We start from the raw sequence: 25,354 nt of genomic DNA, 5'->3' as shown, positions 1-25,354 counted from the left end.
ATAGTTCCAACCCGAAGCCTTTAATGAATCATTACAGTGAATTGTATCCAGTGCTACTGTTGCAGCAGATTGTAGGTTTGTTTTCATTTTGCTGCAAAAAAAAGCCACCCATGCACTGGCCTTTCGTAAAGTACTCTTAGTATAATGGAAATATCGTCTGCTGTTCATTTTAGGTGTACAAATATGAAAGAGTTGAGAGGAGTGTTCACACTTAGAAAATAATCTCAGAAACAATGACCCCCGCGACCCCTGTTCTCCACAAATAAACAATGTAGTGCTTTTTAATCTAGGAATTTGACAGCACAATTGTTCTTAGTTAGGTTTTTATATCGTTGTGACGCTATCCATAACAGCTCTTGTGCCAGTAAATGCTTCTGCTGCCTCTTGTATTCTTGAATAGTAAAAAAAATGTCAACTGTCATGTGACTTTCTTTGCAGAAGTGGGAATGTGAGGCCGTTTCAAAATAACAACAAAAAAAGTCACAATCAAGTGTTTTTAACATTACTGTTTCAATAAAGTCGCAGATGATTGTCACATTTGTCTTGAACTATTTCTTCGTTTCAGGTGATCTGCACATTTGGCTCTGGTCTCAATTTGGCCATCCGGTGTCGACTTCTCAAATTCTCCTTGTGCATCTGGTGGATCTTTTCCAAGTATGGTTTTCATTTTCCTGAAATATCTGGTCGAGCTAACCCACAGATACTTTGGTGACATCATAAAGGGGAAAGGAGATGAGGAAGAGATGGATCACAAATAATCGCCCACATTTATGTCAAACCAACCCCACAATGTAGAGTTTTAGCGTCCCCTGGTGGATATCTTTTGCATTTTGACTCAGCCTTCCCCAAGAAACCCAAAACAAAAATTCCATGTTGCTTCATCTAATATTTGTAACACTAATTACATTTGGCCAGCGTTGTCATATTGCACTTATATTTGTTTAATAAGTCATGACCATGTCAAAATTGTTCAGTCACTTTGGTCAAATAACGACAGGAATTAGGTGAGGTGGGTGGGGTTCATCGGGGTTGTTGGGTAAACATCATGGGTGGTTAAAAACTACAATTTCCGATATTTGGATGCTTTTCTCCCGCATGCGCACAACAGTGAAATCAATCTGAGCAAGACCAGCAGACCGTTGAGACGTTGTGTTTTTTTGACCCGTTAATGACCGACAAAAACCGGACAATGACTTCCATCAAGCAGACAGTTTTGCAACTGCGGATGTTCACAATCTCCCCCCACCCCAGTGGACCATCCCTATCAGGTAACACTTTACACAACGCCGAGGCTTGATTTGCATTGCACCCAAGTGCCACAAAACCCGATTTGTCATGCAATTACGACGGAATTATGTTGAACCACCAAAATTCCAATCAACATTACGGTGTAGTAGAATGCAATTTTAAAATTGAAAACTGCATCTCTGGTGAGAAAAATAAACAACCAATGCAACAAACCCCGTTTCATTTCTATGCAAGTCGACTTTATTTATGTGCAGTACCAAAGGTCCTGGTGATAACAAAATGGACAACATAATTATTTGTTCATAATGTAAGAGTCAGTCGTCATCCAATTAGTATCCATTTTTTTTGTATTAACTGACTTAGACCTTCTCTCAGCTGTTCCATATTTCCTACCAGTGAACAAGGTGGACTGTGCAGTTTTCAGGAGAACTCCCAGCCGTTGAATTGTCCGAGGACCCTCAGTGACAACCACCAATTACCTCGCTAGATTCCTTCACATATTCAAGTATGATTGACACCGTTATGCTCTCTGGTTATTTTAATTCACTTATGCTTGCCATTGTTCTTATTTCATTCATTCATGCATGCATTCATTCATTTTCCATACCACTTAACCCTCGCTAGGATAGCAGGGGTGCTGGAACCTATCGAACATTCAAAAATTAAAATAATCTCAGATTGAAATTAAACATTAAAACAAAAGGAGGGTTTTAATTTACTATTTGCCATAATCGAGTAATGCGCTTGCGCGCGATTACGTCACACAAACACTGACTCTGATTTGACAAGACACCGGAAAATATTTTGCTAAACAGGAAGCGCAGTCGATCCTCTGCTGGTCGGAAAGACATTATTTACAATTAAGTTAACATTACTTTTACAAAAAAGTTTTGTATGTTTGTATGCATGCATATATATTTATCTCTGTTTAATTGTGCGTAGTACGCACTCTAGGAATATGGCATCGTTTTTTGCACGAACAATTGCAGCGAAGGTAATGAGAAGATGTGACACTGCGAGGTTAACTTGGAAGCGTGAGGGTCCCTTTGGTTACAAATCAGACGTGATCGACTTTATTCTACCAAACTGATATTATTGTTGTTATTTGTACTTTTGTGTAGCTGGGCAAGACGCTGCAACAGCCCGAGTACCTTTTCATACCTGCCCTTTCAGCTGTCCCAATATTTAAGAAACAGTTAAGCATCTTTTATTGTCCTTCACGGTCTTTCTGTCACAGGTAGAGCGTGATCTTGGATCATATTATCGAAAGTTTTGTGTCAATTTACTCCCCAGGCACACCGCTGACTTGAGGCTGTCAACAAGCATTTTAAGAAGTAATGGGGTACTACCAGCTCATGGAGACATCCAGGCGCAAACAGAACACTTAGCCAAACAGGTAGGATTGAGCAGAGAGACCCCCAAAAAACAATAGCATAGCCAGTATTAGTTTTCCTCTTTGTCTTTTGTTTCCTCTCTTGGGTGCACAGACCTTAATGAGCACAACATGGAAGCAAGTCAATGTGTACATTTTCAAGATCAAGTGGATTTGACTGCATTCAGTTAAATACAGTATTTGTCCTTTGTTGTAAAAGCTAAATCATCCAGGGATGTTTTTCAGCTAAAGCCGGACAGCGTTGTAGAGGACATCACTGCAGGAAGTGCTGTAGTCAACTTCAAAATCAATCGTAAACTCCTTGCCCAGGTTTGTCTTGTGTGTGCGTACGTGTGTCTCCTCTTCGTGACTTGTTGCCACAGTTCTTTTCTATAACAGAAAATACTGGAACCGTTTGGAACAGAGCACCATGAAAAAATGATGATTCACAGTGACTTGTTAGATTCTCCTAAGAAAGGGACAACATTGGTGGAGTACAGTTCTCCAAACATTGCCAAAAAGTTCCACGCGGGCCACTTAAGATCGACAATTGTCGGTGAGTTTGTGGTCGTCATATGTAACACAGAAACAATGCTGGTGAACATCAAACAAGGAAAACATGGACTATTTCCGCAGGAAACTTCATTGCCAATGTGAAGGAGTCCCTTGGGCACAACGTTATTCGAATGAACTACCTTGGGGACTGGGGAATGCAGTTTGGTAAGGGATTTTGGGGGGAAAGAAATAATTCCGTGTCTTCAATACCGTCCATTTTTCCTTCAGGTTTGCTGGGAGCTGGTTTCAGCCAGTTTGGAAGCCAGCAACAATTGAAAGAAAACCCTTTACAGCATTTATTTGAGGTAAAAAACTGGATGTTCGGTGAAACAGTATTGTTCTTTTATAGCCTAGTCAGGGTTCCTTGCACCTTCTTGAAAAGTATTGAAGGATCCTGAAATACTTAATAAGAAGTGATCCTAAAAACTGTGCCTTCCTTGGCATTAAAATGTTGTCAATCCATCGATCCAAAGTCTTACAAATTGTTAACACATATTTTTACTCCTATTCTAAGGAGTTATCAACTCTGATGTAAAAATACACATTCCGAAAAAATATCCATGTTATTCGTGGTCACAATCAAAGCAACAAAATGGCCACGTGGTTTCAATCTGACCACACCGTAATGTTATAGTGTCATGCTTGTCCACCTTGACTAATAACTGCCCTTATAAATGATTACAATTCCCGTGTAAAAGTTTATTTTGCTGTATATTATTTAAAATGGGAAGAAAATGCTAACAAGCGAAAATGCATACAGCTTACGTACATGTCCATGTTATGCTTTTATCAATCCAATCATATGCAGTGAAAAAAATATATACTGTATATATGATTGAGGATTACTTTTGCTGGTTTGCCGTGACTATAGTAGTGATCGGCGGCAACATTGTCGTTGGCTACCAGCAGTTGGACAAACGGCGTTTGAGCCAAAATGGTCTTTGTAAGATCAGTTCATGTATTTTTTCTTCCTGTATAAAAGTTGTAGTAAACTGTACATTGTTTGAAATGATTAAAAAAAACTAAAATACGTGAAAAACGTTGACGTATGTAGTGTTAGTGTCCACCGCGTATAGCTATATTTTACATTTTAAGACTTGCACTGAATATTCCGGAAGTCCTGTTTTTGAGTTGGTGACGAGTCCTCATGTCACGTCACTGAAGGAACGCCCCTGACCGAGAAAGGACACATTGTAGTAGTCCTTTCATTCACGTCAATGCATTTTGGGGTACTTTGTTTGGTCTGAAAACTTCGTGTTGATCCGTGTTCATGGCGAAATCAGAAGGAAAACACATAAATAACGCGATGGTAAATCCTTGTGTGTTGCTCCGAGCATCTATTTGATATTCGCTGACAAAAATTGTCGAAAAGAAAAAAAGGAATTAATCAGCCCGTCTCCATGGATTTTGTCGCCATCTTCTGCCTCTTTTGGGTGCTACATTTCCCCCCGAGATATCTGAAAATGACGGGGAATAAATTCTTTAATCGATCGCAAACATGCATGCTTTCCTCTTCAGAACTATTTGAATCATATTCATAACTGGATGAGTAACAAGAAAGCATCTTCTCCAAGTCTGAAGCAATTGTTTTGATTCTCGGGCAAGGCAAGACGTCTTGGCGTGACACCACGAACAAGGGAGCGGGACCTTCTGAAACTGGCCACTTACGGTTTCAATTAGAAGTAGTTTTTACACACTAAGTAATTTTTATTTGTGTTTTGCATTTGACTAAAAATATCATACTGCGTGTTTTGGGTATTTTAGATGTTATAAAATGTTTTTCTGATGTCAGGAAACAAAAAAGTGATGTCGGTTGTCCTTGAAATTTAATTTCCAATGGAAAAAGTTCAACTTTTAATTGTGCACTTTCCTTCCAAGTCAAGATGTTGAAGGATGATTTCAAATTATCAAAGTCCACATTAAAGGACAACCGATGTCACTTTTTTGTTTTTGAACTGACACCAGAAAAAAACCCTTTTATAGCATCTAAAATACCCAAAACATGCAGTATGATATTTTTCGTCAAATGCAAAACACCAATAAAAATGACTTAAAGTGTCCAAAATCTGCAAAAAAAATTGAGCTGCGAATTGGGCATTTTCAGAAAGACCCGCCCCCCTTTCGTGACGTCACGCCAAGACGTCTTGCATTGCTTGTGAATCAAAACAATGGCTTCAGGTTCGGAGAATATGCTTTCTTGTTACACATCCAGTTATGAATATGATTCGAATAGTCCTGATGAGCAAAGCATACATGTTTGCAATCGATTAAAGAATTTATTTGGGCCATTTTGAGGCAAACGGGCGGGGGGGGGGGGGGGGGGGGGGGTGTCTCACCCAAAAAGAGGCGGAAAAATGGCGACCAGCTCCGGTGAGGACTGAAACAGCACGTTTCCACAGGCTGATACATTCTTTCCATGGAGTTTGCCTCCCTCTGCTGGTGGCTTTTGGGTGTAAGACATGGTTTAAAAAAAACAGTACAGCAAAATACATTGATGTGATGGAGGCGGTCCTTTTCTGACGTCACATACGGACTCGTCACCAACTCAAAAACAAGATTTCCTGAATGTTCAGCGCGAGTCTTAAAATGTAAAATATAGCTATATGCGGTGGAATCTTATTAAAATACGCCCAGTAGAAGTCATTTGAAGCCATTTTACAAATTATGGACACAACTTGTCCGGAGACGTCGGTTGTCCTTTAAGTGAAACAAAGTCTCTTTGAAATTTGTCACCTCACAGAGATACGTGTTCAAAAAACACATTCAACACACTTTCACATTTGAATTATTAGAAAAATAAACAAGGCTTCGTAATCATAAATAAATAAGAATGGGAGAAACAAGCTATCCGTGGAACCGCGCCCCATGTTGATTTGAGCAAGTGTGGCCGAAGGCGCCAGGTTTTGTGTCTTAATGTTTTGCAGAACTCAGTGTTGTCAGTGTCACGACTCCTCCAAATTTGCAGGTATACGTAAAGGTCAACAAAGAAGCTGAGCACAATGAAGACACCATGCTAGCGGCCCGGGACTTTTTTCGACAGCTGGAGCAGAAGGAGAATGGTGCAATGTCTCTCTGGCAACAATTCAGGGACATCACCGTCTGCGAATATCGGCGTATTTACGAGGTGCGACCCGGTTCGACGCCGCTTTGTCGTGTAATCCCAATATCAACTTCCTCTTGATGTCTTTGGACTATCAGCGCTTAGGTGTCCATTTTGATATCTACTCGGGGGAGTCGTTTCACCAGGAGCGAGTGCAGGAGGTGGTGCAGCGGCTACGGAAGCAAGGCCTGTTAAAGACCACTGAGTATTCATATTCCTTCATTTTGTGCTTTTTGAGAGCTGAAATTAATATTGTATTTGCCTGCATGAAAAAAAATATTGAACACGAGCTATTCACTGCCATTCACAAATCTATTTGGGAATTGAAAATTGACATAGAGCGCCATTCCTGAATTTGTTTGGGTTTTGTTTTGTCTTGTTTGGTAGCCAGCTAGTTTTTAGCTAGCTATCTATTCACTATCTAGCTGGCTGGCTATCTAGCTAGGTATCTGTTGCCTAACGATTGTCGAGCTAGTAAGCTTTCTATCTATTTGAGTTACTTCCGGGTTGAGTGAACACTGGCGCGTGTGGCTGCCGCTGCTCACCGGCAAAAAAACATATCCTGTGACCCATGCATTGCATTGTATTTTGGACAGCCACCCTCATTTCAAGCTAATATAACTCCAGATCCATATAATTTAGGAATTAACTGTTTCTTTTCTGTTGAAAAAAGAGAGTCTCAGGTTTCTTACGCTGCATTCAATGTTCATGTAGTCCTAAAACTCAATATTCTCACAGGTGACTTGAAAGGCGCTTATAAATGAAATATATTATTATTAGTCTTATTACAATATTATCATTTGCTAGCTATTTGCTATCCATTAGCTCTGGCTGGCTAGCTAGCTATATTCACTATTTAGCTAGCTGGCTATCTAGCTAGGTATCTGTTGGCTAACGATTGCCTCGCTAGCAAGCTTTCCATGTATTTGAGTTACTTCCGGGTTGAGTGAACCTAATGCGTGTGACTGCTTCTGCTCACCCGCAGAAAAAACTTACCCTATGACTGTAAAGTGACCTTGAGAGATTTGAAAGGTGCTTATAAATGAAATGTATTATTATATTATTATTATTATTATTATTATTATTGATACACCAAAGGCCATGGCTTTTCCTTTCCACAAGGGGGCAGCATTTTCCCTTTTCCATGTTAGCACTTTTTCAGCTGCTGTGTTTAAAGCGCTATATAAACCATGATGTATGCATTGCATTGTATTTTGGACAGCCACCCTCATTTCAAGCTAATATAACTCCAGATCCATATAATTTAAGAATTAACTCGTTTTTTTCTGTTTAAAAAAGAGAGTCTCACATTTCTTACGCTGCATTCAATGTTTATGTAGTCCTAAAACTCAATATTCTGTGGGTCCTGGAATTCGAGTGACAATGACAAAAACCTGTCCACTGGAGTGGACACATTTTTTTTTGCATATCGTCTGGCAAACAACCCTTCTGTTATGCAGAGTGAAAAATACACCCGGCGAGTGGCACGAGAGTATCAGCAAAAAAAAAATAAAAAATTGTGTCTTCCAGGCAGGGGATTGGCGTTGTGGATCTTTCAGCCGGAGACCAGAACTCCGTGTGTACTGTTCTTCGCAGCGATGGCACAAGTCTCTACATTACCAGGTTGGTGCAGTTTGGGACAAATTCAACTCGCAGCTATCAGCGAAACCGATAATTTCCCACGCCTCAGAGATATAGGATACTTGAAGGAAAGCCTGCTGGGTCCTTTAACTCATTTTTCTTTCAGGGACATTGCAGCGGCCATTGACCGGGAAGAAAAGTACCATTTTGATGAGATGATTTATGTGGTAAAAATGATTTTTTTTGCCCATTGCAAACATCGCCCTTGTGTAACAGCGACCACTCAGTGTTTGTTTGTTTTTTTGCGGCGTCACACGCAAATACCATCCAGTCGTCGTGTTAACATTGTGTTTCCTCTTACAGCAATTGTTTGTCATTTCTGAAGACAGATAAAAGTCAAAAACCTCACTTCCACCAGTTGTTCCAGATCCTGCAAGCGATGGGGCATTCCTGGGCTGACAGGTCCACAAAACTACCTGAACTTGTAAATTGTCATAGTCCTTAACAGTAGAGTGCACAGCTGCAATACTCACAAGGAAGATAGAAAACAGAGTATCGTATTTTCTGGTGTATAAGGTGCACCGGAGTCTAAGGCGCACCCCCAATGAATTGTGTATTTTCATACTTTTACCTCGCAGGCAGTAATGAGCTGTTTAAATATTTTTGACTGGGATGAAGACAAATTCCTGCCATTTTATTATATAATTAGGATCTTCTCTCAGGCGATATTTATATTATATCTTATATACAGTGAGACCTCAACTTACGAACTTAATTGGTGTAAGGTGAAAAGTGTGTATCTCAAAAAAAATTCCCATAGGAAACCATTAAAATGGGAATAATCCGTTCCCGGTTTCCATAAAATATACTTTTCAACTAAATAAGCCTAAAAAACTACACACAACATACCTTATTCTATGTATAATAAATGTGCTATTGTATTGTAATGAAAGAAATACACTGCATTGTATCATAAAGTCACTTTATTTACATTTGTTATGGTCATTTATGGCTTGATGGAATGGCGTTGGAGGTCGGTCAAAGGGAATTGCTGTTTGGAAAGAGAGGCGCATTACATGAGGACTGTAATTAAAGAAATAAACTGTGCTGTAAAATAAAGTTTTATTTACCTTTTTGATGGTCGTTGATGGCTTATGGAAGGAGAATCACCTTCCATATGTACTGTTGGTAACTAAACCTCTGGTGCTGTTCGGTCGTGTGCTTCCGCCGAAGATCACTCCGCCAGCTGTGGTGGGTGTGTATTATGAAAATAGTGCTTATTATAAGGTTTAATTTTCATAAATTTGATGTTTGTAAGACGAAAAGTTTGTAAGATAAGGTGTTTGTAAGTTGAGGTCTCACTGTATTTTATGATATTTTTAAACTGAGTCTGACTATATTTTTTCCCTGCCACGAGGGGGCAGTATTTGCCTTTTGTGCTGCCCATTTCAAGCTCAGTTATTTCCTTTCGGCTTTTGTGCAGCCCATTTCAAGCTCAGTTAACTCCAGATCCATATCATTTAGGAATTAACTGTTTTTTTCTGTTGAAATAAGATAGTCTAAGGTTTCTGACGCTGCATTGAATGTTTATGTTTATGTAAAACAAAGCACGACAAAACGGGAAATTTGATGGCATGTTAATGCACAGGTGTCATCATGTCCCCTTCGGCCTAGTCAGGGGCATGAAGACCCGCACCGGAGAGGTGGTCTTCTTAGAGGACATTCTGGATGAGGCTCGCGCGAGGATGTTGCACAATATGAGCCAATCAAAAAGTACAAACCGCCGCTATTTTTAAATCTTTGTCAATTCTCATGAGATGCCGTTGGAACATTTTCCTTTGTCCATTTCTTGCAGTGACCAAGGAAATGGACGATCCAGAGGACACGGCGCAAAAAGTGGGAATCAGTGCATTAATAGTCCAGGTGAACGACGAGGACATGTCATGCTTTTACTCTGATGAGTTTTCACAATGACTTGAAATGAAAAAAAATGTTTTAGGATTTCAAAGGCCCGCTGCAAGGGGACTACAACTTTGACTGGGACAAGATGCTGCAGGCGCAGGGCGACACGGGCGTTTTCCTCCAGTACACCCACGCGCGCCTCTGCAGGTGTGTCAATAGACAAATGAATTGAATCCATTTCAGGTTTTCTTGCTAACCAAAACAGCAGCACTCAGTGAGGCACATCCAGTCTGTTCATTATGCAAAATTATCTCAAATTTAGCAATTTGACTGTAATAATAATAATGATGATGATGATGATAATAATAATGAATTTAATTTACAAGTGACTTTCTGAACACTCAAGGACACTTTACAGTCCCGGGATTTTTTTTGTGCGGGTGAGCAGCGGCAGCAATTCGCGCCAGCGTTCACTCTAGTAACAAGGCAGCAAAGTTATGAAAGGAAAAGGAAAGGAAAGAAAGAAGTAGAAAAACATGTCATTCTTGCGATGTAAGAAATGATTCTCGTCAATCCTTTCAAACAGTTAACGAATATGGACCGAGTAACTAATTACCAGACGTTTGTACCTCTTTGCGCAGTTTAATACGGAGGAATGACAACATCGACGCTTCTAATTTCGATCCGTCCTTCCTAAGTGAGCAGTCGGGCATCTCCATTCTTCAGCACCTTCTGCGGTAAGTTCAACAAGTCTCGTTTTTTTCATGTTTGCCGCCAAATTTGCCATTTTACATCTCACTGCAGCTACGAAGAGGTGTTGTACCAGTCGGCGCAGGATCTGCAACCCAAACACCTTCTCAATTTCCTATTGAAGCTTTGGTAAGGAACAATGATGTACCAGGGGGGACACTTTGGACAGCTCAAACAAGTCATACTTCTTCTTGGCTTCTCTTGCAGCCACCTGGCTGCCTCAGCGCATCGAGAGCTGCCGGTCAAAGGCAGCCCACAGCAAGTTGCTCAGGTAACAGAAAATAATCAAAAGAAAGTGAATAACCGTATTTTCCGGCGTATAATGCTTACCCAAAAGCCTTGATTTTCTTCAAAAGATGACCCTGCAGACCTGCTTATACGCAGGTGCGCCTGAAATAATATAGAGCCACAACAGGTCTCGCAACTGCTGTCAGCAACCACCAATTCTATTTCCCCCGGTAGATGTAATTCGGAACACCAGCCTCTACTATTGCGCTTTTTAATGTGGTCTGCCTTATATTTGGAAAACCTTTATGTATTTATGTATTCTATTTGGGAAACGTTTTTCATTCATTGAAGGTGTGCCTTATACTACAGGTAACATCCGACTTACGACGGTCGTAAGTCGAAATCCATTCAAAATGTTGAATAGAGACTCAGAGGCTAAATGACATGGGTACGTATGGGTCTGGAGGTCATGATCGTAAGTACAGGTAGTTGTAAGTCGAGCTGGTCGTAAGTTAGATGTTACCTGTATATGGAAAAAGTTTGAAAAGACACCATTCATTGTGGGTGCACCGTCTACTCCAGTGCGCCTTGCACACCAGAAAATAATAATAATAATACATTTCATTAAATAAGCCCCTTTCAAAACTCTCAAGATCACTTTACAGTCACAGGATACGGTTTTCTGTGGGTGAGCAGCGGCAGCCACACGTGCCAGCCTTTACTCATCCCGAAAGTAACTCAAATAGATAGAAAGCTAGTTAGCTAGCTAATTGATAGCTAATAGATAGCCAGCTACATAGCAAATAGATATCTATCTAGCTCGATAAATAGAAAACAAATCTAGAACATTTCTCCTTCAGTATAGTATTTCCCAAACTTTATTGAGCTATTTGAAAACTTACAACACGGCTGTCACATCGCACTTTGCAATTTTTCACGTCACATATTCTAACCATTCGGAGTGAAATTCTAAGACCAAATCTCGACTCCTCAACAGGTAACGCAGTAATATGTTACATAATACATTTTCGTTAAAAAAAGTACTGTCTTGAGGTCCATTAAAAGGTTTCGTACAAAATTGGCAAAAAATATATGAAAGGTTGTTGAAGCCTATTGTTAAAATTCTTGAGCTATTGGTGACATGAGATCCAAAGGATATTTACAATACAATTGATTTGTTTGAAATTTGACATTTACAGTTCAATGAGTACTGTATTTTTCAGTGTATAAGGCACACTGAAGTGTAAGGCACACTCCTATTGAATGGTGTATTTTAAAACTGTTTCCATATATAAGCTGCACCGGACTATATTTCTTTATATGACTATAAAGTGCACCTTCAAGGAATGGAAAATGTTTTCCAAATATAAGGCACCCCACGTTATAAGGTGCTACAGTAGAGGCTAGTTGGTGGCTGGTCACAGTACAGTCAAACCTCGGTTTTCGAACGTCTCGGTTCTCATCCCATTCGATTTTCAACCAAAAATGTCATATTTTTTATGGCCCGGTATACAACCGAAATTTGGTTCTCAACCAAACTGAGTGCATCTGAATGCATCATTCGACTACCCTCTGCTTCCTTATACGTCACTTCCTTATATGTCACGTCTTCCTCATTGTGACCGACGCATTAATATTGTTGATGTTTTATTTTTGCGAAAATGCTGACATATTTGGTTAAGATCTCCTGAATAGCATGATTTTAAAGCAAGCAGAGGATGGTTTGAAAAGTTAGTGTGCCCTGTGTTTGCCCAAAGACAGCTGGGATAGGTGCCAACACGCCCCGTGGCAGAAAGATAGAGAGATTTTTATGTAAAGATGTTAATGTTGATGTTAAAAATTGGTGAAAATAAAAGTTTGTTTTTATAGAATTTTACACATGACCTGCTCTATTATTAAGTTTTTATCCGGTTTATGCGATGAAATTGTTGAGTTTTTTTTCAACACTTTGAACGGATTAAGATTTTTTACATTGATTTTAATGGAAAGTGCTGTTTCTGTTTTTGAACAAATCGGTTTTCGAACAGGTTTCTGAAACGGATTATGGTCGAAAACAGAGGCATCACTTTAGTTGTGAGACTGTTTCTGGCTCAATATTACTTCACATATAAGACGCACTGGCGTATAAGGCACAGAGTAATCTTTTGAAGAAAATGAAGGACTTTAGGTGCACCTTATACACTGGAAAATATGGTAATTTCTACAAAAAGCAGAAGTATGATGTCATAATTTTGCACTTTGTGAATGCTCACAGGCAAGGAAGAGACTTTTCTGCGGCACCTGCTCAATCCTGTCCAATGGAATGCGAATTCTGGGTATCATACCTGTTGACAAAATGTAAATGTTGAATTTAATCATGATTTCAATCATTAAAATACGTTTTTAAAAAAATAGGTACTCTAACAGAGCATACTTTCACTCTTGTGACTGGTTTGTCCCATTTGGCAGGGACATGATTAGCCTGAACAAAAAAACTAATTTCCTCTCAACGGTGACACTGCCAACAGGTAGCTTTGGTTTTGTTGCAAATGTGTACGTTGATATTTCGTCTTCAATTGGCACCAAATTAATATAAAGGCCTCTCAACTGTGCACTGTAAATCTATTCTTGTCATTTCAAGTATGAAAGACAATTCTGCACATTCATAATCTGAGTTTTCTGGACACAACGTTTCAGTATAAATGACAAAAAGAAGGAACAAAATTAAGAAAATCAATTTGCCCTGTGTAAGTAAGTGGTACTGCAGTACTTTCTATTAGACTTGGCGGAGAGAAAAAAGCACACGCAGTTTTTGGGTTCTGAAAGACTGATAACATTAAAAAAAGTCAGTGTTGACTGGGAAAAGTAATGGGGCAAGCGACGGCAGAACGATGTCTGGGATTTGAACCCTATTTGTCTGTACCCAATGCCAGAGAGTGTACCACTACGCTAGCAGTGACTTGCTTGGCTATGGTCTTTGGGCATATTTGATACCAACAACTGCGGGTCCCCAGGAAAAAGTAACTAAGTGTTCCAAGGTGTATTTTCACAATGTCAGTTAGCGGGGTTTGAACCCCCTTTGCCTGCATCCAATGGCAACAAGTGCACCACCATGGTCGTTAGGCATACTTGATACCAAAGACTGAGGTTTCCCAGGAAAAAATAACTAAGAGTTTCAAGTGCAATTTTCACATTATGAATGGGCTGGGTTTGAACCCACTTTGCCTGCAACCAACGTCAGTGATTGCACCACTGCATCACCAATGACTGAGGGCGGTTGTATTCCTTTGTCATATTTGATACCAACAACTAAGATTTCTCAGGCTGACTTGGATCAGGTGCAGTGCCAAAGGACCACGCCCCATAATCAGATTGGCTGCTGTTGCCTGGACAAATGTTGTTTTTTATGCTTGGGTGCCGATAAAGCGCTTGCAATGGCCTCTGGTAATGTTTTTTTCCTGACAGTGGTTAAGTTCCTTGGTCATATTTCATACTAACAACTGAGGTTTCTCAGGAAAAAGTAACTAAGTGTTTCAAGTGCAATTTTCACAATGGCAGTATGTGGGGTTGGAACCCACTATGACTGCAACCAATGCCTGTGAGTGTACCACTACACTACAAGTGAGTGTGACGGGTAGAGGTACGTGGTCATATTTATTTCGCACTACTGAGGTTTCCCAGGAAAAAAAGTAACTAAGTGTTTCAAGATAAATATTCACAAAACCATTTCACGTTGCATGGACAAAGAACCTGCAAAGGTCACACTACTATATTTTTGGGTGACCATGGATAGTAAGTCATTCGTAGCGAAAATTAAAGAAATAAAAAACAACCATGTTTTGTAAGTCATTTTGTGCAGAAAGAAACAACCATGTATGTGGTAAGTCATTTTTAGCCCATAAAAACGACCATGTCTGGTAAAGTCACAGTGGGAGACTTTGTTTCTGCAACGTGTAAATGAGCTCTGTCGATTTGTGAGGGGTCCAAGAAAGTCAAGCGACTGCACAATGAGGATCAGGTGTTCCAAATGCAGTGCCAAATGACCACGCCTCTAATCAGATTGGCTGGCGTTGCCTGGACAGAAAGCTCCACCCCTCACCCTTTAACCCGGAAGTATTACGTTGCTGCAATTAATAGCAGGTGTCATGGGCAAATTGTCGCTCCCTCTGTTTTACTGCTCATCTCAATGCAGACATTGAGGGCTTCTTGGTTGAAAATGATGGTGAGTCGAAGGCTGTGACAAGTCTGCTCCTGTCAGGTAACCAAACAATTGGCTAATTGAAGTTGTATGTAGCGCACCTGCTATTTTATGTGTGTTTTGCAGGGCTGTCATGGGTGAGATGAAGAAAAGGAGCTGCTCCACAAATGCTCTTCACAACTTAGGGTAGTTTAATAAGGTTTATGAGTGAATTGATAAATTGACTCGCATATACACATGATGGTTTTTTGAATTGTTTTTCCCCTCGCCAGTTGTGAATGGTGGATGATTGTCCAAAATGTCAGGTAAGTAAATTGGATTAATGGCAGCATGTGTATTGATTGTGAAAGTGGACTAAATCCCAGATGCTCTTTTTTTAAAAGGTCTCATCACACAATGGTGCCATACTGGATGCAGCTGTTGGCCAGATGAACCACTCAAATTGGTAAGCCTGCTGTACACTTAAGCTAGGGGTAGGGAAGTCATTTCCTGTGATGAGTGGGCTCATTTGTCATGTTTTTTCTTAAATCAGGTGTTTCGTTTGGGGAACAGCAACATGGCTGACTGAGCTATCGTCATCAAGCGCAAGTTGTTGTCATCTGGATGCCAATGTGCGAATCGCTGTAAGTAACAATTTCCAACTTTCCAAATTTGTTGTCCAAATTTTGTTTTAAATAACACTGAAGACGTCTTCTTTCCACAAGGGGCAGCATTTCCCTTTTTCCATGTTATAATAATAATAATAAAAATAATACATTTCACTTATAAGCGCCTTTCAAAACTCTCAAGGTCACTTTACAGTCACAGGATAAATTTTTTTTTCTGCGGGTGAGCAGCGGCAGCCTCTGTGGGTCTTAGAATTCAAGTGACAATGTCAAAAACTCTGGCACTGGACTAGACATTTTTTCGCACGTCTGGCAGTGAATGCATTAATATGAAAACAACAAATAATAAACTTGACAATGAAATGAGTCATTTGGCCTTATTTGATGTTTGCGTTTCAATTACGTGCATGCTTGAATTGGTCGTTCGTGTTTCTGTTCTATTCATTTGCTTCAAAGTTCGAGTCAAAAGGGGGGGTTCTGTCTTCTAAACACCAACCTTTCTCTCACTTTGGCGTCATCAAAGGCAAAGCTCATGTGACTATTTCTGCCCAATCCGAACTGGTAAGACTTCTCCAGTGCCACGGGGTCAATAGGTGAGGGATGAGAGTCCTGCAGATGGAGGGGCGGCAAACATGGTCAGTATACCGGACTCTGTTTCCAACCGCCATAAGGTTCCAGATTTTTCGAGATACAGTGATACCTTGGCTTACGAATGCTTTAGCTGACAAACCCTTCGCCTTACGAACATCTTGGTATACGAACGAGTTTTCAGGAAACACACAGAGCGCCACAATGGCTGGCGGACTAGTTTTCGGCGGAAGAACACAAAACCACACGGCTGAACAGTGCTACCGTGGCTGCCGGACTGCTTTTCCACACACCCTTTCTCTGAGTGCATACGTGGTTTGCGCTCAAGGATACATTTGCCATTATGGGCAAACATTGCCAATATCGAAAAACGAACGAGCTGTGCGTTTGTGTGACTTAGCGTCCCAGTACGCTAAATCAACCATTGCTAAGTGTGGCAAAGGGTGTTTTTGTGTTGTTTAAGCAACGGTCTCAGGCAATAGAAGAGATTGAAAAACATCTGTTGATTTGGATTAACGAAAAGCAGCGAGCAGGAGGGAGGGTATGATCGCCGAGAAAGCACAGCAACTTCACTTGGATATCATCAAGAGGCAACTACATCGACCATCACAAAGGTAAATAAAATGACTTTATTATACAGTTCAGTTTATTTCTTCAATTACAATACAATAGCATATTTATTGTACTTAAAATAAGGGATATTTTGTGTAGTTTTAAGGCTTATTTAGTAGAAAATTATGTTTTATGGGGACCTGGAAACGGATAATTCTCATTTTTAATAGTTTCCTATGGAAAACTAATGTTTGGAAGACACACTTTTCGCCTTAAACACAGTTTCTGGGAACCAATTAAGTTCGTTAGCTGAGGTATCACTGTATATTTCTTTGACTATGTCAATAAAACGCCTTTTAAGAGTTTTTCCCCCCATTGCATCAGTTTTGTCTCACTGCCATTTTTTGTTTAGTCTGTAGCCACTAGATGTCAATGTTGCAGCACATGACGTCAAATATTGCAAGTCTTCACTTACTATTTTCTCATCTCCATCAGTTCACCTCACCCCTGTTCTTCTCTCATTCCGTTTTTCTGTCCATTTTCATCTCAACTTGACATTTTCTTGCCTCCAGTGCCGCCTTTCTCCTCCCATTTTACCACCCGCGTTCTTACGAGTTTTTTTTGTGTGTTTCGTGTGTATTTCTTAATCTCCTCTGGTCTCGTGTTCACTTTCAAGTGGAAGACGCTCTGCGCACGGCGACCTTGCTTTGTAACCGCCGACACTCACCTCTTATCATGCTCTGTCTTCATATCCGCTCCTGCTCAACCTCTGCCTTTCTTCTTTCATTCTCCACCTCACCCAACCTCCCTCCAACAAAAGAACCCCCCGCCCCTCGCCTTCAATCTCTCCTGCGGCTTTCCTTTCAGACCCCCCCAAAAAAAGCTGCCGACTTCAGAAAGAGTCTTGTCCTCCTCCTCTTCATTGTCCGGGGCCTTCTTCCCCTCCTCCTATCCCCTTTTTGAATCGCCTCTTCCTCCCTCCTTTTCTCTCATCTCCTCTGTGGCTAACAATGGGGCGATGGTCCTCCATTCAGAGCGGTTCGTCTATTCTTGGAGGTCACCCTGATTGAATGTGAAGTCATTCAGCCACGATTTTACATGTCTTTGTATGTATGTATGTATGCATACATTCGTGCTTGCGTACCGCCGGCCAGATCGAAATGAGCCACTTTTACCGCTACTAATTCTCTTGAGCACAAATAAGTTTACGACTCCAGAGAGAACCACTCAAGGACTTTGCCATGTTGTTCGTACTGTAAACGAGTGCTCATTAAACGCCTTAGTGTCGTTTTCACCTCTTGATGATCTTTGAGATGCAACTGTGTAAAGTTTAGAACATGCACGATGATTCTATTATCCCTAATTGCACCCCAGAGGATTAATATCCATTTAGCATTATCTTTTTCCTGCTCTGGTGTGCTGCAGTCGTTTCATGAGGAGAGGAAGAAGGTTCGTAATGCAAAGAGCACTGATTGACTGCGGCCGGCGCTTACATTCGTCCGTTTGTGGATGTGATCACTTATCAATGCAGTGAAAGATTGTACGTGTACATACAAAATTATACATTTGGCACAACTGTATCATCTAAGACCAAATCAGTTTAAAAAAATCAATTTCTCTTTCGATGAGCTCCATGTCGACGTTCACATTTTGAAATGGCAAATTGAAGAATTGGAATTAGGATTCCTGCCCACAGGCACACATTGTCTCCTCTATGTGGAAAGAATCAGAACTGCTGGAGTTAATTTTTCAATTCAGTTTGAAGACAATTTCAATCTGTCAATTTCTTTCCACTGGAAAAGTGGCTTTTATTATTATTATAGTAGTAGTAGTAGTAGTCTTTTTATTATTATTATTATTATTATTATTATTATTATTATTAGCTTTATTATTATTATTTGCTTATTAATGTTATCATTATTATTACTTGTATTAATAATATTATATTATTATTGTTATTATTATATTATTATTATTATTATATTATCATTGTTATTATATTATTAGTAGTAGTTGTTGTATTATTATTATTAGTAGTAGTAGTCGTCTTTTTATTATTATTATTTTCGTATTAATGTTATCATCATCATTATTATTATTATTAGTAATAGTATTATTATTAGTGGTTGTATTATTATTGGTGTTATTATTCTATCCTATCAGAAGTATGTGTATTATTATTAATAATTTATTATTAATTTGATCATCACCATAATTGTTAGTTTTATTATTATTATTATTCAATTATTATATTATTTTTATTATTATTATTTTATTATGAATGTTTTCATTATATTTTTTTATTATTAGTTGTATTATTGTTATTTTATTTTATTATTTTGTGATTATTTTGTGATTATTTTACTATTATATATATATATATATCTTAGTGCTTGCGGCATACACAGTACACAATTCAAAGATAATTTTTAATTTGTGACATCTTGATACAGTGCACCACCTGGTACAATTTCTATCTTTGTTAGGGGGGAAAAAAATCGGAACCCTTTCTGTATGTTTAATTATGTGCAAGTGCGTATACCGTGTCAGCAGTGGGCGAGGCTTCAGCAGAAGTGGGTGTGGCAGCAGGCGCAACAATTGCCGTGGGCTCCTGCAGTCAATCATCAGGGGGGGGCGGAAAGGATTGGGGGATTATGTGATACAGCCAGGAAGCACATGTAGCCGCTCCAACTAGCAGCAGCATTAGCCATGCAATGATGATGAGAATTTGACACTCAACAGTCGCTACTCAAATATTGCATTGAGCGATATCAAGCATTCGGCCATTAATGCACGGACCAAAACAAATGGCTGACAGTCTACCCGCCTCTTCGCATCGCATCGACTGCTTTGGCTCCAGCGGGCACATAAAGCATAGCTGGCATGCACAGTTAGCTTGCACATCAGTGTGACTTCACGGCGCGCGACCGGCTGCTGGAGAGGCAGTTTAGTAGCTCAAGGCTAAAGGGACAATAAAGAATAGTTAATGGGCTGTACAAGTGCAGCGTGACAGAGCGCGCTAAGCCAACACAGAAAGGCCATGGTTGCATTGCATCCTTCGAAAAATCGTCTCGTGACGGAGACGCGGTGTGTTCGCCTTGGATATGATGCTCAAAATACGAGGTGTCAATCAAACAATGTGTAAACATTAGCGTGTGGATCACTCACGGTAGGAGTGGGCACCGGCCGTGGCGGTGTGGCTGCTTCCTCTTTCTTCTCAGCCTCTTCGGTAGGATAGGGAAGAGGAAGGAGCGGGGAAAGGCTGGGGCACTGTCCGATTTCAGCGTTTTCGAAGGACACCGACTGGGAGAAGTCTGAAAGACTATCACCGGGACAAGGATCAGAATCAGAATCAGATTTGTGCCACGTATGTAGGACACGCAAGGGGGGGAGTAGCTGGAAAAGGTGGTGGGCAGGGTGCGGAGGGTCTAGTAAAACGTTACGCGGCCTTGTCCTTATTCTTACAGTGTGCAAGTCTTCGAGAGTGGGTAGGCCAATGATTTTTTTTTTCCCACCATCCTAACTGTCTGTTGAAGTTGGATTTTGTCCATTTTTGTGGAGGCCCACGAGTCAGTGAAAAACACCACTAAATGTATGCAGTTGGATTATATTACAAACAATAAGATGTCAAAATGGTGGAAAAAAGTGTCGTTCAGGCATTTGCTTTCATATACTCGCACATCGAATCTGCATTCAATGGTGACATACCAAAAATAGACAGCCAGTCAGTCTGGAGGACTAGTGAGGGACCAAGAGGCATCGCACAGGGAGGAGATGGGTTAATAGGGGTGAAGTGAGGTGAGAGAGGGACAATCAGGCCCAATGAGAGTCATGAATATGTTTATGCAGCGAGACACAGCCATTACGGCAGATCAGGCACAAAAAGACAAAGACTGCATTGTCATTGTCATGCTGAAGCTTGCCCTGATGGAATTTCACGCAGTGGGGCCAAGGTGAACATCTCAGGTGTAATGAAGTGAAGTGATGTGATCAATTGGGCCTGGATGAACATCACGGTATGACAAAAAGCGTTTCGAGCGGTCACGCGAAACCGCGAGTGACGAGGAGAAACGTCGTAATGACTTTTGGGGTGACTTACACAGAGTTGACCATGAGATTCCAGATGCAACCCTGGAATGGGACGTTGACTCTGTTGGAGGTCTGCTCCACCTCTGCGGGGATGCCACCGAGGAATAAACGTTGCAAGATGATTGGCTGGTCATTGGGAAGTGGAGACTCCCTCTTTGCCTCCTCGTCCACTTGAACGGCAAAAGATCTGATGACAAAGCAATTTGTCACAATGCAACTCTTCATCTTTTGTATGTCCAGTCATGACTTGAATGCGGGTAGCATCAATTCAGTTGTTGGTCAGATGTACGGACGCTGTGAAACAGGATATGCATGGCCAATATGGCTAATAGCTATCTATTCGCTACCTACCTATTCGCTACCACAAGCTATTAGCTATCCATCTTCACATAGTGAAGATGGTCATCACTTCTCAAAGAGGACGAACACCATTAGCTATCCATTCGCTAGCTATTAGCTCTTTATTCGATAGCTATTAGCCATCTATTCGCTAGCTATTAGCTATCTATTCACTAGCTAGCTTGCTATCTTCTTGCTAGTTCATCCTGTCTACTTGATATCTAATTTACAACAGATTATTTCTTACAGACAGTGTTTTTTAGGTGACTGACGAAGGCAGAAGTATACACAGAAACATGTAAGGTAATTGAACACCTAAAAACATTGTCTGTAAGAAAAGAATCTGTTGTAAAATAAAAAAATATATGATATCTATCTATTCGCTAGCTATTAGCTATTCGCTTGCTATTAGCTATCTATTCGCTGGCTATTAGCTATCTATTCGCTAGCTAGCTTGCTTGCTATCTATTTGAGTTACTTCCAACGTTTAAAGTGACCTTGAGAGTGACCTTGACAGTTTTGAAAGGTGCTTATAAATGAAATGTATTATTACTATTAATCATTTTGGCTATTCAGTGCGTTTACATCCAAAATAAAAAGTGTGACAGATGAGTATGACGTGCTCCAACTCTGACTCACTAACCTGCCAGGTAACTTCTCGATGCGCAGCGAGTGCTCTCTGCCGTCACTCAAGATGCCCTGATCGGGCCGCCTGATGACTCGACGCACACTGTGGCTGCCCGTGTACACCAACACTTCCAGGGAGCCTTTGTTCAGCATCACAGAGAAGAAGGGCTGAGCGAGAGCGAGAGAGAGAGGATGAATTGGATTTCATAGGATAGGACGTCAGATAGGAAGATGAAACGGAGCCATATCAACAACACCAAAAAAGGCCTTTGGTTTATGATTGCTTGCACTCGCCAGCCATTGCATTCTAAAAATGAAGAAGCATGGCTTGCCACAGGAGGTGCAACAACATTTTTACACGGCAGACATCGAATCCATCCTGTGTTCTTCCATCTTGGTTTGGTTCGGTCCGCCACAAAAATGGACAAAATCTGACTTCAACGGACAGTTCAGGCAGTGTAAGACATCCTTGGCACCGTTCTATCCACTCTCGACGACTTGCACACTGCAAGAATCAAAACAATGGCGCGGAAAATCCTACTGGACCCTCCGCACCCTGCACACCACCTTTTCCAGCGACTTCCTTCAGACAGGCTTTTGAGGCTGGATATGAAAGTAGGAAGGGAGTCAATATTACGGATGTTGAAGGAATAAAACATCTATCTATCTATCTATCTATCTACCTACCCTCCTACCTATCTCGTATATATTCAAGATAACACCTGAGGGTGTTTCATAACAATTTTTTTTCAGCGAGTAACTTTAGTACATAAAAAAGGCAAGTTTGACAATAATAATGCACAAACTTGAGCAAGAGGAGAAAAAAGGGGGTGGTGGTGGACAAGTGTGGGTCCATAAAAAAGGAAGAGGGGGAACGGTGGCAGAGGAGTGGAGAAAGAGCAGAGGAAAAGATAAGAGATGAGAGGAACGTTGAGGAGAGGATAATAGGGCGACGAGATGAGAGGGCAGAGAGCAGAACAGCAAGGGAGAGACGGAGAGATGAGGGAACGGGAGAGAGACAGGAAGGTGGGAGAGAGCAACGACGCAAGGTCAGGCTCATTTGAATTTTAATTCACTGTGTGCCACAGGGCGAAGTGGGAGACAATTTACCACTTGAAAATGGAATTTCAATTTGAGGTCGGGGGACAAATTGGACCGAGATGTAGCTACAACATGCCTCTCTATGTGCTGCCGGCGCATGTGCGCGCGAGCACACGCATTCCAGACTCACACTGCCGCACCTGAATTGATACATTTGTGCCAATGGGCGGTGGACACGTACACGCAAAACAAGCATGAAATCAAACGGTGACACGCTTGATAAAATTTGCCCACTGACCATGTTGACAGGAAAGAAGGCACACTCTTTGCTTTTCAAATTTGAAACTTTCCAATCACCTTGATGACTCAATTTGGCACATCCTTTTTCAAAAATACTTCATTTTCCTCTCTGGCCACCTCCTGTTCAGTGGAAAAGTCGGAATGGAGCATAAACGCCGAGCACCGATGCGTTTGTGGAACTGTCGCGGCTTGGAATTGAAGCGGAATTAAGCAGGACAGGAGATTGGAGACAATCTATTTTCGATAATGGATGCTACAGCTTTGTGTTTGCTATCAACATTTAGCTTGTAGCAGACGTGTACATATCACCATGACATCTCTGATCCGCTGGTGAAAAGGACGCTTCGATCCATTCCTATTTCATCTAGAACTGCTTCATGCAACAAAGTGGGTGCAGTAAGTGCTTAATAATAATAATAATAATAAATAATAATAATAATTTCATTTATATATATATATCATAATTCACACTTCATTTATCACCAGGTCCAGGTCATTTTACAGTCACAGGATAAGTTTTTTTTCTGTGGGTGAGCAGCGGCAGCCACACGCGCAAGCGTTGCCTCAACCCGGAAGTAACTGAAATACATAGCTGTCTATCTAGCTCGCGAATAGACAGCTAATAGCTAGCGAATAGATAGCTAATACCTAGCGAATAGATAGCTAATACATAGTGAATATATAGCTTATAGCTAGCTAGCTATATAGCTAATAGATACAGTCGCTAACTAGCTAAATAGCTAGATAGCCATCTAAGATTAAATTAAGATTGAATGACTGTCTGTCTTTTGTGTTGTGTCACATTATTTGTTATTTAGTTTTTTTGTTGTTGTCACGTTCCGGTTGGCGACCAATGGGTGGCACTGTAGGACCCCGCCTGCCGTTGCACAGGTGTTGGTCGTTTTAATCAGTGGCAGTTAAAAGGACTCCCGGCATTACCGTTCAGTGCCGGGTCATTGTTTTTCTCACCTTGTCACCTTTGTTTCATGTTGTCATATTTTTACTCCTGGTTTTGTTTGATACTTTGGACTTTTCTGTTCTGATGACGATGTTTTGGATTGTGTTCCTGCTGACGTTAATACAATTTGTCAAATACCCCCTGCTCCTCCCTCCTGCCTGCTTTTTTTGCTGCCTTTGCAGCAGCTTCTGTATTTTGTTTTTCTACTTCTTCTTTTCCTTTCATTACTATGCTGCTGTGAAATGTGAATTCATCCACTGTGAGATTAATAAAGGCTAATCCATCTATCCATTTACGCATCCTTGGTTGTAACTAACATGAAGCTCTCATTTTCTCTTCAAATGATTTTGCCCTTCAAATGCCTCACTTTGACCTCCAAATCGCCTGCACGTCTTTGTTTCTTGTTCTCTTTCCTCCGCCGCCACCATTCTGTCCCGCTCTCAGACATCCATTAGTCAGGGCCAAGTTGAGTTGATGGTGTTTTTAACCTCGTTGCACCTTTCCACAGGCGCACACCATCCCTTCCAGCGTCGTTAGTAAAAATAGATTCATGCGCCCGACAACCAGTAATGATGGATAAACCGGAGGCAACCTTTTGTCCTCACGGGCACCCACACACACAAACGTTGCATTCAGTTAAAAATCATACACACACGCAATGTTCATAGTGGCATTTGTGTACTGACAAGTGGCACTAATAGATTACCCTTAAAAAATACAAGAGAATACATTTTAAAAAACAGTTATAATGCACAGTATCCTATTACAGATGTTTTACAGGGGGTGAAAAATAAATCCCCAATGACCTCTCAATCCCCCTCCCCATCATCTTTACGATATTTTATTGATCACTTTCAGGACACATAATACCTCCACATTAAAATCGTCTTATTGTTTCCCACAACACATTATTGTTATGCTGCATCTGAATGCATGTGTGCGAAAATAAAATAATTTAGAGCAGAAATAACATTATGATAGGTGTGCATTCATGTCCGTGCATATGCAGCATAATGAGCACTGTCGACACCCGAGTTCGGAATGATGGTGAAGCCACACACTTAGTGTAATAGGTAGTGTGTGTGTGTTTGTGTGTCTAGGTACATATCTGTGTGCGCATGTTTATGGGCATCCATGTCAATCTAACTCATGTCCCAGAAAACTGGTCCATTTGCCAGCAAATGCAAATCCCATTAAAATCCACTTGGGCCACGTTTGCAATAGACTCACCTCTGCTGATTGTCTGCGTTTCCTCTTAAATACGACATTCTTGTTACGGACCTGCGGTGGATAGGAATGCTGATGTTTTCAACTAGCGTTGCATTTTGACACATTTTCACCA

General features: G+C 40.7%; 2 protein-coding genes and 1 long non-coding RNA gene across 5 annotated transcripts in view; 2 read left to right on the top strand and 1 right to left on the bottom strand.

Moving 5' to 3' along the window:
* Positions 1-1,113: 1,113 nt before the first annotated feature.
* On the top strand, positions 1,114-14,111 carry rars2 (arginyl-tRNA synthetase 2, mitochondrial). Of its 3 annotated transcripts, none has more exons than XM_089021561.1 (20): positions 1,114-1,268; positions 1,645-1,753; positions 2,542-2,644; positions 2,867-2,950; positions 3,020-3,176; positions 3,257-3,340; positions 3,404-3,480; positions 6,141-6,299; positions 6,374-6,480; positions 7,806-7,898; positions 8,023-8,083; positions 8,242-8,318; positions 9,505-9,629; positions 9,712-9,779; positions 9,856-9,965; positions 10,400-10,495; positions 10,563-10,637; positions 10,716-10,779; positions 12,991-13,608; positions 14,039-14,111. In XM_089021561.1, exons 5-19 carry the CDS (start codon positions 3,059-3,061, stop codon positions 13,075-13,077), a joined length of 1,401 nt encoding a protein of 466 aa, XP_088877687.1. In that variant the 5' UTR covers positions 1,114-1,268; positions 1,645-1,753; positions 2,542-2,644; positions 2,867-2,950; positions 3,020-3,058; the 3' UTR covers positions 13,078-13,608; positions 14,039-14,111. The 3 variants fall into 3 exon arrangements, with proteins under 3 accessions (XP_088877687.1, XP_088877688.1, XP_088877686.1); XM_089021560.1 differs by lacking the exons at positions 1,114-1,268; positions 1,645-1,753 and adding exons at positions 1,850-2,242; positions 2,370-2,443; XM_089021562.1 differs by lacking the exon at positions 1,114-1,268 and having other exon boundaries at positions 1,597-1,753.
* Positions 12,988-25,354, bottom strand: part of lama2 (laminin, alpha 2) — a 111,931-nt gene continuing 99,564 nt past the window's right edge. The window contains exons 60-66 of the mRNA XM_089021559.1: positions 25,243-25,293; positions 21,730-21,881; positions 20,758-20,934; positions 19,827-19,980; positions 19,201-19,269; positions 16,015-16,127; positions 12,988-13,060 (exon numbers count right to left, since the gene is read on the bottom strand). Of these exons, the coding sequence (XP_088877685.1) occupies positions 13,021-13,060; positions 16,015-16,127; positions 19,201-19,269; positions 19,827-19,980; positions 20,758-20,934; positions 21,730-21,881; positions 25,243-25,293 (756 nt within the window). The 3' untranslated portion in view covers positions 12,988-13,020. The remainder of the gene's footprint in view (positions 13,061-16,014; positions 16,128-19,200; positions 19,270-19,826; positions 19,981-20,757; positions 20,935-21,729; positions 21,882-25,242; positions 25,294-25,354) is intronic.
* On the top strand, positions 14,180-15,537 carry LOC148883935 (uncharacterized). Its single transcript, XR_016118492.1, has 4 exons — positions 14,180-15,099; positions 15,186-15,218; positions 15,297-15,358; positions 15,446-15,537. It is a non-coding gene; the product is annotated as an uncharacterized LOC148883935 (long non-coding RNA).

This window comes from Hippocampus bargibanti, linkage group LG19 (assembly GCF_051943395.1).
Source record: "Hippocampus bargibanti isolate YZ-2025 linkage group LG19, ASM5194339v1, whole genome shotgun sequence".
In the NCBI taxonomy this organism is placed as follows: domain Eukaryota; kingdom Metazoa; phylum Chordata; class Actinopteri; order Syngnathiformes; family Syngnathidae; genus Hippocampus; species Hippocampus bargibanti.
Note: the sequence above shows the minus strand (reverse complement) of the source record. Positions and strands in the feature narration are given on the sequence as shown.